At 35.4% G+C, this 12,935-nt stretch overlaps 2 protein-coding genes across 8 annotated transcripts; both read right to left on the bottom strand.

The window, feature by feature from the left end:
* Positions 1-48: 48 nt before the first annotated feature.
* Positions 49-8,539, bottom strand: mesh (sushi domain containing 2 mesh). 2 transcript variants are annotated; one of them, XM_034338758.2, is made up of 16 exons: positions 8,061-8,539; positions 7,052-7,293; positions 6,647-6,834; positions 6,253-6,568; positions 6,010-6,178; positions 5,682-5,942; positions 5,412-5,602; positions 5,189-5,334; positions 4,826-5,107; positions 4,273-4,742; positions 3,924-4,198; positions 3,523-3,797; positions 3,279-3,433; positions 2,963-3,145; positions 490-640; positions 49-414 (listed from the first exon to the last, which is right to left on the bottom strand). In XM_034338758.2, exons 1-16 carry the CDS (start codon positions 8,476-8,478, stop codon positions 324-326), a joined length of 3,813 nt encoding a protein of 1,270 aa, XP_034194649.2. In that variant the 5' UTR covers positions 8,479-8,539; the 3' UTR covers positions 49-323. The 2 variants fall into 2 exon arrangements, with proteins under 2 accessions (XP_034194649.2, XP_034194646.2); XM_034338755.2 differs by lacking the exons at positions 49-414; positions 490-640 and adding an exon at positions 1,933-2,724.
* Positions 8,540-9,257: 718 nt separating this feature from the next.
* Positions 9,258-12,566, bottom strand: Pop2 (CCR4-NOT transcription complex subunit Pop2). Of its 6 annotated transcripts, none has more exons than XM_034338779.2 (8): positions 12,433-12,566; positions 11,857-11,951; positions 11,568-11,582; positions 10,760-10,945; positions 10,519-10,678; positions 10,170-10,446; positions 9,942-10,082; positions 9,258-9,859 (listed from the first exon to the last, which is right to left on the bottom strand). In XM_034338779.2, the coding sequence occupies exons 2-8, from the start codon at positions 11,870-11,872 to the stop codon at positions 9,731-9,733; spliced, it is 924 nt and encodes a 307-aa protein (XP_034194670.1). In that variant the 5' UTR covers positions 11,873-11,951; positions 12,433-12,566; the 3' UTR covers positions 9,258-9,730. The 6 variants fall into 6 exon arrangements, with proteins under 6 accessions (XP_034194670.1, XP_034194667.1, XP_034194659.1 ...); XM_034338776.2 differs by having other exon boundaries at positions 12,506-12,558; XM_034338768.2 differs by having other exon boundaries at positions 12,354-12,494.
* Positions 12,567-12,935: the final 369 nt, after the last annotated feature.

Here is a 12,935-nt window from a genome sequence, read left to right as displayed (position 1 = left end):
TGTATATTAAATCATATACATATTGTCAATATAAAGTGATATTCTCTGTCATAAATAAGCTAACAATTTTGTCTTATACAATCTCTGCTTTAACAAGTAATTTAAATTAAATGCATCATCTTGTATAGTGATTTTACATACTTATGCTAATTATAAAAATAATTGTACTTAAATTTGTAACCCTATCAACTAATACGAATACTTTGTTTAAAAAATAAATATAATTAAATTCTAAAATGGATAAATGATAGAAGTATAATGTGTAATGACATGAGGCAAGTCATAAAAAAAGTGTTTTTTTTTAAAGGAGGGGCTAATGATACCTAATTGATATCTGTTGCTTTACTGGAATAAGTAGTTGGTTCGTCGTCTTCTTTAATTTTTCTTAATCTTTGAAGTTCTGCACTCCTTGCTCTAAAAAATCATTTTTAAATATTATCACTATGTTAAATAAGAATACTCATAATAGTTATTGTCCAATTTTATTACCTGTGCAAAGATTCCTCCTGCTCTCGTTGTTCTCTCTGTTTCTTCAAAACTCTAACTGCCACACAAACTATTAGCAGTAGAATCGGAATTAAACAAGCGAATATTATTCCAGTGGTAACACCCGCCTGTCGAGAACTATATTCCTGTTGACCTGTGATTTTTAACAAGATATGTAATATTAAACACAATGTGCGTTCTCCCTTTCTAGATTTTATATCAGATAGATTTATAAATAATTTAAATAGGAAGGACAAAGGATTTATGGATAATAAAAATAATATAAAATGATGACAATATTTCTGGTGGAAATTTCCATTCCACTATAGTGATTCTAAATCGATGCCTAAATGTTATGGCAATTGATTTTACAAATGCATGTGGAATAGAAATTTCCTGAGTATTTAAATGGTATAGAAAAGTTTATTCAACTATATTTGTACATTAATTAGCAAGTGTATTTTATACAATCATGCCATAATTACAAAACTTGATACTGAATTTTAATGCGCTCAAAATTAATATTATGCATTAAACTGTATAAAAATATGAAGCTCATTTGCGATTTAATGATATGTATAATATTTAATAATAATCGTTCCGTAAATGAAGAACATTTCTATTCCACAGCAAAAATAGCATGTACATGTATATACAAATGGAATCTACTTATTCACGCTTGACGTATAATTTAATTCATCTTTTTATCAGTCCAGTTCATTTTTCGTGCAAATGATATTCGATTATGTGCGATTCTATTCTGAAGCGTACGCTCGCGAATACTTATGACCCGAAATATTTGTCATGGAAGAGATGCTTCCAAAGAAATTTTAATGCATAAATGATGAATTCCCGAAGGTGTGTCAAGAATGTCAAGTGTATGAGTTTTTATTTTTCGATTTGTCAAGGATTACAGACGGTCCACGACAGGGGTGAATCCAGTACAGGGATAATCGAGACGATGAAAATAAAAAATCAGGAAAAAATCATAAATAAACTTACGTGAACTTAGTCAGTATTCTTTATAGACAATGATAGAAAGTTCTAATACGAAGAACTAACCAAGTGTTACACTCACTTAAAAAAAGCTTGACTCGCAATCTAGAGATCCACGGTTCAAATCCTTGGTTCCCAACATTTTTTTTTTTAATGATAATTTGTCTCTTTTTGAATAACTATTACCTAAAAATTATCATTATAAAAAAAAAACGGGAACCCAGGATTTGAACCGAGGACTTTTAGATTGCGAGTCATGTGTTTAACCACGGAGCGGATCCATGATTCGCAATCTGAAGGTCCTCGGTTCAAATCCTTGGTTCCCAATAATTTTTTTTTTTTTATGATAATTTTTATGTAATAGTTATTCAAAATGAGACAAATTGTCATTAAAAAAAAAAAAAAAAATGTTGGGAACCAAGGATTTGAACCGTGGATCTCTAGATTGCGAGTTGTATGTATGAGTTTGTCATACTTCAGAATGTAAGGAATAACTGACTGTAATTGTTAATATCTTTTAAACAGTTAGCGGTCTGCCCCCAACAGGGGGTATAGGCGTGTTCAGCTCGACGAGTTCTACAAGCTCGCAAAGTTTCATTAATAAGTGAGTGTAACACTTTGGTAGTTCTCCTTGTAAGTTAAATTCTTCCTAGGATCTCCCTGAGTTCTGTCAAAAGTAAAACATCAAAAGGTGCACAAAAAGATTCAGAATCTACTTTTATATATTTCACCCTCCAAACAGGGGTTTTCTGGATTCGTCCCTGGACCACGACACTTTATCCCAATTATTTTATACGTCGCTCTCTTTCGTGGGACTTCCAGCTTTTCTAATGGACTCTGTCATGCTTTTCTCCGAATCGGTCGGGGAATTAGGTTCTTTAAGGTCCCAGTCTTTGTCCTCGAAATCAACATTCGGTCTGTTTGGTAATGGTTCGTGTGTGCGATAGACTTTGTCGTAACTGTGAGGTTTCTTGACCGTACTGGCTGCAGTACTGGTGTCGCTAACTGGTGAAATTGGTCTTTCGTACGTTTTCAACGGTGTAGCCTGTTTCAGCAACGTAGATTCGTTATCAACACCGGAACTGCGTTCAGAATAACGCCACGAGTTCACGGAACCTCCCTGTTTCTGATTCTTTCGTATTAAAAAAAATGAACCCAGGATACATCCTATTATAGGAATTGACACGGCGAAAATAATGCCCATCGTTGTCCATGCTGTACGCTGGGCATACTCGATCTGACCTAAATTTGTGTAATACCAAACAATCTTTATTCCTTTTTACCCGAGCGAGGCATAAGATTATCGTGATGTACCGATGAATTATCATGTTCGATGCATGACTGCAGATGTTGAGATAATTAACAAAATATGTCGAGGAACAAATGCAGAAGCAGGGTAATGATGTACGAATGTCGCAATGGAAATGGTTCATTTCAAGAAAATTAATGAAGAATAGTCTTAAAAAGATTATCCACTTACGTAGACACTCTGTGTATCCGTACTCCGGCACGTTCCAGCGACCTTCCGGCGTGCACACACGTCGTTGATCACCAATCAACGTGAAATCTTGATTGCATTCAAAAGTAACCTTTGTCCCCGGTACAAAGAAGAAGTTACTCTTGCGTCCGAAACGTGGTGTTTCCAATACTCCACAAGATACAACTAAAAAATAAAAAACATAATAACGCAAATAAGCAAATAAAATTAGCAAATTAAAAATAAATGCAAATTAATAAAGCAAATTAAATTAGCTGTTTTTTGTTTATACACCATGAACAGCTTTTATACTACTTACCGCGTTGATTCATATTCAGGTCTCTAATTTGAGTGTACGTATTGTAATAGTTTTTCGTAAAGTGAGCCAAGTCTCTATTAAGCGATAACGCGTAATCGTATTGGCATTGATACAAATCTCCGCAAAGATCAATAGCTCGTTGTATGTCGTACGACCTGAAATAAAATAAGATAAATATTCCTTTCTTTTCTTTAAGAAATAATTCGTCATGTTTCTCATTGATTTTAAATGGAACGATGATCACCTGTTAGATGGTATTATTTCCGCCGGTGTTTTCCTCCATTCAGCTTCGAAAGTTCTATTTGAGTAATAACTAGAGGTTCTACCGAATTTTCTAGTGAACAAAGCTCCTCCTTTCTGCGCATCTTCCTTGTCTTCCAGCATCCAGTTTAGCCCGAAGTCTTTGTGAACGGTCTCGAAGTGATTCAAATTGGTGCCGGAAACTTGGTTGCCATCAGGAGTCGTCAGGTCGTCCGTGATGTCGAAGTTCCATGTACCAAATAGTCCTTTAGTCTTGTTCTAAAGTAAGTTAAATGACAATGTTCATTGTCATGACGATTCATTGTGATTCGGTATCTGTACTCGGGTGCAACGTAGCCTTCTTTTAGATTAAAGGTAGCCTAAATTGCGGGTGAACGTACGTACCAAATAAGTCCAAGGTAGATAAACCCTGGCCGTCATGTACCCCTCATTTTCTACAATCTCCACGCCAGCACCCGTGTCGAACATGATAATCACTTCGCTTTGATTTAGAATATAAGTAGGCGTGTAAACTACAACGCCACTGAAATGTTGAAATTTAAGGGCCCGTCTGTCGAAATACACTCGTTGTTCATTAGCGAAGACGTCGAGACGATACCTCCACTGAGCGTGTTTAGGTCTCAAACGAACTTCAATGGTGGCTGAATTGTTTCCTCTTGCTGTGTAAAGAAAAATAAAGTATGGTTATAGAATCCTCTTACAAACGTAGATTTATTATAATTATATAAATTACCAGCAATAGACGTCAACTGAGTAGCTTTAACTTCGCCATATACGTTGTTCGGTAATTGTTCGAACCTGGCTTGAATGTCGAGTTTATCTTTCATGTTATTTACGCGTACCAGGACAAATTCCCCTTTTCCATTGAACGTGTACTCAAGACCGTCAAAAGTAACGACATGAGGGTCACCGAACACCGTTGCCACCGCTGGAGACTGATAAGCGATACAATCTTGACTCGGTCGTCTTTCGAATCGGAACGTTTCGCAACCAACAGCGTGTTCTTCTTGCCATAAACAGCACATATAGAATGGTGCAACATCATGGTGCCAGTGTGAAAGGGTGGGAACCTTGTTCGCCTCGTCCCATGGGTAATATCCTAAATTATGGGATCGATGCGGCCTGGAACCCCATTGCTGATCGTACGTTAACATCAGATATCCTTTGTGGTCGTAACAGCATTGTTGCTCGGAACCGTCCATACTATCGTAATAAATTAGAATAACAAAAGGAGAAATATTTTTTTTTCAACTGTAAAATTTAAATTTTGTTTAAACTTCGTTTACCTAGGTGCGCCAGTTCTCACGCAATGATAAGCATGTTTATTGTACATGCAATCTAGATTCGAGTCCTTGTCACAATCGTAATCCGGAAGGAAGCGACCTTTATCGGTTAATGCATGTTCCACGATACACGGGCACAAGGCCACCTCGCCCGCGAAATTTTTCAGGTATCTATCGTTCATTATCCACTTATCGCAAAGTTTTTGAGCCCATGCCGATCCGTACATTCTTTCCCACTGCGGACCAAAGTACCAGGCCAATGGAATTGGTCTACTCCACAAATTTCTACAGAAGTTTCTCTGTTTATTACTCATCAATTCTATTAAAATAACTTCTTATATAATTATTTTATCCTAGCTTACGTACGGTGTAATATTTAGGCCAGTTTGTTTCATCGGGTCGGTCAAATTCAGCTGGATGAATCCAAAATTCATATCCTGTTGGTACCGATTGGTGCGGTTACGCAATGAAGCTGGACGGATAATATAGGAACCGATATTCGTGATTCCTTGCTAAGATTCAACACACAATCATTAAAAACATGAAATTATCTACCATGTATTGTTTAATAGGGTTTTCTTTCACGAACCTCCAAAATGTCAATGTACTCGAATTCTGGGGTAGTTTTTGTCTCACGGTATCCCCATAATGCTATCTGTATGCCAGCATTTAAGTTGTTGGTCAAATTGTGAGGCTTCCAAGTGATTTCTATCGTGGCAGGATTCTTCTCGTGAACTGTATTTGATACTTTGAGCTTCTCCGCTGCCGTGGCTGGTGTCTCTATCGGTACAATTGAATCAGACATCTAAATTCTAATACGGTAGAATTCCGTTTGCTCGAGTTCCAGCGATCATCTTACCGATAAAATATTTCCCTTTCCAGTTATAAGTTTTACTGTCACCAATGCTGATCGCAAATCGAACGTATCCTTCTGCCCTGACAAAGGGCTGAACACAAATCGCACGATTTTTGTCGATCACAGTACCGGTTACTACTACAGTTTCAAACATACATCGAATCATCTCTGTCTCGTTGAAACATGGACCGGTGATATTCACGATGGTACCACCTAACATGTTCCCGCTCTCAGGCGCGAACACGAGATCTAAATTTGCTCCCGCTGAAAAAAATTAACATTTCGATAACGATTAATAGTCGTTCCGTTTACGTTTATCGTTCAGTATTACCGATGTCTTTGTTGCATGTGCCTGGCATTATCTTTTCGTCTATCCTGAATATGTGACGACCTGGAAAACCATTTGCCCATCCTCTACCCGGTAGATCACGAATCGTCGACTTCTGGGAGTATGGTTTGTATTCGTATCTTTCTGTACCATTTCCGGCATTGAAACCGACCTAGGTAAAATAATAAAATATAGCAAAATAATATAGTATAGATTGCGAGGAGAGAAATGAACGACGATACTTACAAACGCTGCTACACCACCTTCTCCACCCGTAGTGTCACCACCAGCTTCCGTGTGACTGGTCCATTGAATGTCCAAGTAATTAAATATCACGTATGTAGTCACCTCGTCGGTGGCTAATACCATTTGAAAGGTGTTCGTTTTGTAAAGGGAATTGTCGATACCACCAGCGAAAGACATGTTCTTCCATGTAACTATAACTGCATGCTTGGGTTCAAAGGATTCGGTACCGATAATTCCCTCCCGGATATCCCATTTAACGCGTTCGCGCATCTCAACGCCAAATTGATCCTTTCTATTTTCCAAGTCCCTCTCCATTCTGAAATTTATTTTTAAAAAGAAATTATAATATTACACGTACGATATGTTTATCAAATCGTTAAACTTGTTCAATAACCTAAAGTATACTCCTGGTTTTCTTTGATCGATGTCGGTTTTTCTTATTTTTCCTATACGACACTTGCTGAAGAACATTCCTATGAAGCTGGGATCGTTCTTTTTTGGCCAATCTTTAACGGGAAACACGAGGGGGTAGGTGTAGTGCACTGGAGGATCGCTGAATTCTATGAAACCGTTCATGGATATCTGGAATATTATGTGTTTTGCTTTATTCGATACAATACTATCAGTGAATTCTATTCAGAGATAAGTGGAGGCTTAAAATTACAAAGGTCGTAAATTCTATGATACTCATTGCCATTAAAGTGTTAAATTAATATGCTATTACAAAATTATTATAGAAGTTCTTACTGTACCATCCTCACTGTTGAAAAATTAATTGAAAAAATCATTTGTAACGTACCCTGGTATAATTATATCTAAATTTATAGAAGGGCAATTGGAAGTTGAAGTTCTTATGTATTTGCGGTGTGGAAGATTGAATTTGTTTTTGATAATCGCCTTCGTCGTCGTCACCACCTTTGTCGAAGAACCAGTACATAAACTTCGATCGAATTTCTTTTAACCTGGTTTCCGTTAAAACGTAATCAAGAACTGAATCATCCGAACGAGGAGCGTATCGATCCGCTTCCGGTAAATCGGAATCTAGAAAAACACGTAAATTCCAATATTTTCTTCTGCAGAATGATATATGCAAGTGTAACAATGCAATAGAATGATATTAAAATGTATCAGGTAGAAAATTTGTTTTTTGTGTAAAAGGGGTACATGACGTTCCATGTTTAAATGTTTAATTTAACTTTTCATCAACTCATTAATACGGTTTTCATTGTTAACCATTCATTTCTTGTTAAATTGAAATATTAAAATTTAAATGCCGTAATGGTACTGATTGTTATTCATTGTTATATTACAGCGTTTTGGGTAGGTATTCACTTGGTGTAATAGCGTGATTGTACTTTTTAGAAATATAAATATCATTCGAGGATCGAAGATCAACGAAATACGTTTTCACAAATTAATGATATAAAAGGACGATTCATAAAAGACAAGCGAAATAATTTTAGTCATGATATCAAGTGCAAGAGGAAGATTGAAGTACACCGTAATTACGAAAGTCGTGGCGATACAAAATCCAGTGATTCATCTCCGATTCACGTTACGGTGAGTAACTGATAATGGAAGATAAGATCAAATCCATTAGTTAGGCCGTATAACAAAATAACACGATTGTACGATGTACGTTTATTATCCAAGATCAAACCAATTCCAAAAAAAAGAGGGGTACGGGAATCTTCAAATTAACTTCAATGAATAATATAACCATCGATTTTCAATTGAACGAATGATGATTCAACGTGCAATGAAATAGAAAAAATAGTGGTCACGCCCATTGATATCGAAACACTCACCGTATCTCACATATTTTTCACTTTTTCCCCCGGCCATTTTACCAGATATACCATGAGAAACGCTAATTTCTTTTTTAGCATTATTTTCTTGACCTGAATTTTCATTCACATTAGCTGGAACATCCCCATTTACCTCCTTTACATCGTCCTCATTATTGCCACCCTCGCCGCCGTTCAGATTTTCCACTTCCGACAATGGATTTTGTGCTTCCACCTTTTCATCATCTGTGTTACTTCCTGTATAGATCGATTCTTGATTATCCGGGAATTCAGTCTCGTCCAATCCAAACGCGTTTTCGAATGTCTCGTTGTCGATTTGAGCCGATATTCGTACAATTAATATGGATAAGAGAAAACAACCGACGAGAATCGATTTTGCAAAACCGGAAACGCGATCAGGACGTAACTTGTTTCGCATTTTTTATTAGGGTAAACGAACCGATTTCTCTATTGTACTGGAAGAAACTGAGCTTGATTTCAGGTAACGAAGCGTGATAACGATACTGATATCAGTTATATTGTGATAACGCGAGTTTATCTCTTTACTACAGGTGGATAAGGTACGGGTGAGAACTTTGACGAATATAAAATGAAACGTAGGAGTGGTGCCCTACTTTCGGAAGGGCACGGTTGTGCCCTTTAAATGATCGATGGAACAATAGAATATCATTGATCTCGAACAGAGATCGGTACGGTTTTAGTTTCATGTTTTTGTTGTAGCTGATATTAAAAATCACCAAGTTTTTAAAGTAAGATGTTTATTGTATATCTGGAATGAGGTGTTATTTACAAAAGAAACGTACGTTATGTGGTCACTTTTAAAGTATGGTAAAAGATCTCGATACCTTTTTTTTTTTCTTTAATCTCTTAGATAATGTGTTTTACAATAAAACATACGTAGTATGTATAAAGAATACTATGTGTAAAATAATAAAAAAAAGGAAAAGAAATAATTTTTTACTATTTATATTTCCTACACAACGGAACTAATCGTAAAAAAGAACGATAGGAAGATTTTGTTTCTAATGCTATGCGTTGATGTTCTATGCATGTTGGTCTGAAATTGCACAAAGCGTAATGATTTTGAGGAATATTTATTAAAACACTAAATATAAGAAATCGTTAGGTTTAAAATGTGTTCATCTATAAATGCATGGTATGATAAATGTACACATGAACACTGATAGATGTTCTTAGACAATACTATCTTGTATTTGTCTTCCTTAAATTGTTATTTTTTCGTTTTTTCAATATTTCTTCGAACTTTCATCCCATAAGAGATTTTGCAAAAATCTTAAGTGTAGAATGATTTTTTTTTTCTCGATTTGTACTGCCATTGTGTCTTGTATACCGATATTGTCACAAACGTTTGTAAAGAAACTATATTACATATTTCATGTTACGTGGTATTGTAAAATATGTTCGATTAATAGCACGTATCACAGAAGAAACCTACGAAAGACTCAAATTCGAGGATACAAAAAATGCAGATATGAAAAAATGTTCCTATAGTTTCATTTTCGGTTAATGATATTTATGATCTACAGCAGAGATTTGAATGTAATATCGTGGACATGAACTATACGCTTGATCATTAAGTGAAACATTATTTATAACATTTTATTTGTAGTGAAATAATTTGTTCCGACTGAGATGTGGTAGTTTTAACATTACGAAGACGAAGAATTATCTCCATTACTGTCTAGGTACCCTCCTGAACCATTCACGACAAACGACGTTCCCAAACCGTACAAATGACCGCAATATTTCGCATCATCAATATTATCCTCGAAAAACATCTAAAATAAATTTTGTTCATTATTATACTTTCGATATAAACACTGTTAATATTTATGTTAATTACGGAAAATTGTCAATTACCTCTCGCATTTTGAAGAAGACCATTCCCGTAAGTAACGAATCAGATCCAGCTTGATGTTGCGGACCAACTCTTTGAATTTCCAATTGTTCCGCTACCTCTTGTAGGCCTCCTTTTAGATTTTTGCACGATTTCATTAAATACTGAACAATAGAAAATTATAAATTATAATAGCTTCGAAAAATATTATTATTAAGATTCATCCGACGTAATATCTTTAATAAACATACTTTTACATCGTATATCGTTGGAAAATATATCCTAAGAAGTTCAAAGAATTCACTTTCTTCGTGCGGCAAATTTTGGTCTGTAAGAAGTTTCAATAGATAGCCAAAATCGTAACCAGAATGAAAGGATAGCCATTTTATGTCATCGACCAGAACAATTCCCGATGTCATCAAAAGTTCGGCAAAGTCTAAAGGGTCGATACCCTCTTCTTCGTGTTTTTTAAATTGTATACCACTGTTTTGTAGCATGTCTATACTGTCTTGCGCATACATGTCTTCCCTAGAAAATGTTTAGATGATTCGTCTCGATATTCATTTCATAATAACATCATGAAATATCAGCGGAACTTACTGTAAATTAAATTTGAAATTAAATTGCCACGTCGTATAACTACCGCCAGGTGTATTTCCCGATTCATCGAGAAACGTAAGACCGAGTTGAATTATTCGCAAAAGATCTACATTACACCGCAATAACTGATACTGATAATCAGCGCTAGTCCTGAATTCGCCTAGAAAATTGTAACATAAATATTTAATATTATAAATGATTAATACGAAATTGAATGATCCCACTTTATCTTGTATCTTACCAATAGGCCTAGCTACTACACCGGGAAATTCGGTATCCATCGCAATATACTGATATTGCTGTACAACTTGTCGAATGGTGCGAAACTCTTCTTCGAGGTTGTGACCCCAAACATCTCGGATCCCGCATTCTTCATTACTGGGCATAGTCGCCCCGCCCTTCTGCTGCCCTATAGGGTTACCTCCTCCTGGAAATTTTTGAAAACAAATATTTTTCTATATGATACGAAAAGTGAACTAATAAATTATTATCGTCAACTTTTCGAAGATTGTACATTTATGTCTTGTTCTACAATTTTGGGGCCTAACTGTTACCTCATTGCAAGCTTTAAAGGACTAGGAATAACCATTTCTGGTTGGTATTGTTTACATGTAAAATCTTTTTATTGCCTTGAGTAAGCATTAGTTCTTGAATCGAAAAATTGCTTTAATTTATATGTGGATAAGACCAACCATAAATGAGAATGATAAAACTGGGAACAATAATCATATGCAATAACTTTTATACTAGTACTGATTTTTATTTTCTAACACTTTATTTATATTTTAACCAAAATACTGATTATTATCATCTTACAGAGCCTACAATAGTGCTCATATAACTGCACCTTCTAGTAATTGTGCATTCTTCTGAAATTCTCTGAAAGCGCACACCTTTTCTTGCAGCAACAGGGACTGTATATTTCTTGGGAACTTCATTGCATGTTCTAATCTATTCTACTACTTTCAAAGAGGACTTCAATTATGTAGCTCTTCTGAGGGGATGTTTGACGTAATTTCATCCACACAAATCCAAAGTACTTTATTTACCTTCCTTCACAGTTCCTGCAATAGGTATGTGTCATACTCATTATTTAAAGGTCATATATTTATATTTCACCTTTGGTACTCGTTATACAATCAACTGTTATTCAACTTCAACAAATAAATGTCAAGTCCAATACTTCTCAAGGCTTACTTCAATAAACTATATTATCACCTCTATGGACCATTTACCACACCAGTGGAGAAAATTAATTTTAATATAAAGATTGTACAGCACAGTATTCTTGTATAAAAAGTTATCATTTTTTAAATTTGTAATATATATAATGCTTACCGGTAGCTGAGGGCATAAGGTTAGATATTCTTGTCTTCACCAGGGCTATTTTTATGTTTGATTCCCACTGTCACAGCTTTACCTTCTTCATATCACTGTAAATATATACATAAACATTATCATTAGTTCAGCAGTTTCCAATGTATGTTATGCAGATCTGACTTCATAAACATCATTTATGTGTATTACACGTACATTACAATAAAGAACGGCGCTACAATTTAAATTCAACAATAACTAAATAGCCATTTCAATTTAAAGGTTAGAAGTCCGCGCAAACAAGTACCGCTTTTTGGAACAAACATATGATCAATGAAACTTCAAAAACATAACAGTAATATAATATATAATGGAATAGTGAAATCTAATTATGAAAGATCGCCTTGTAAAGCGTTAATTACTAAATAAATGTTTAGTTGAAGCATAGGTTATGTACTGCAGATAAACAAAAACAATTTTTTCAGGAGAATATGAAAGAAATAAGCATTATAATGTACCTCCTTGTATATTCGTTTTCCCACACGATGTTTTATTATGTATTATACGAAATAAAGCTTTAGAAAATACTTAACGTGCCTTTAAATCTTCTGTCACCTCCGAACAGGTTAAATGAGTGTCCAAACTCTGAGCAATTCTCTGTATATATTACCTGAAGTTGGAGCGCCAAAATTGCTGGATTAGACCTCTTCTTTTACAGCGGTGTTAAAACATTTTATTATGGATCGTCGGTAACATAATCCAGGAGGGCACCACAAACATAATCCCATGATTAATCTACTTCGTGATATTATCATCAGGGACAACAGATCCAAGAAAAATGGATATGCCTTTGTTTCTTCCGACAGTCGGTGATCGACCCTTCGGCAATCGGTAAGTTAACAAATAGTTTGCGCCGCTTTTGTATAGATAGCGCAATGGCCGATGGCTTGGGGTGTTAGGGACCCCGAAGCATACATGATATTCCGAATCTTCCTACGCAAAGCCAGGTGACGCTAGTAAGACTGTTTTCAAAGCGTACTTCGTTATAAAATCAAAGAACATATTCAAACGAAGCTTGCAGAATAATTTAAGTTTATTAA

The sequence above is a fragment of the Osmia lignaria genome, chromosome 10, assembly GCF_051020975.1.
Source record: "Osmia lignaria lignaria isolate PbOS001 chromosome 10, iyOsmLign1, whole genome shotgun sequence".
In the NCBI taxonomy this organism is placed as follows: Eukaryota; Metazoa; Arthropoda; class Insecta; order Hymenoptera; family Megachilidae; genus Osmia; species Osmia lignaria.
This window is presented reverse-complemented; position numbering and strand designations above follow the sequence as displayed.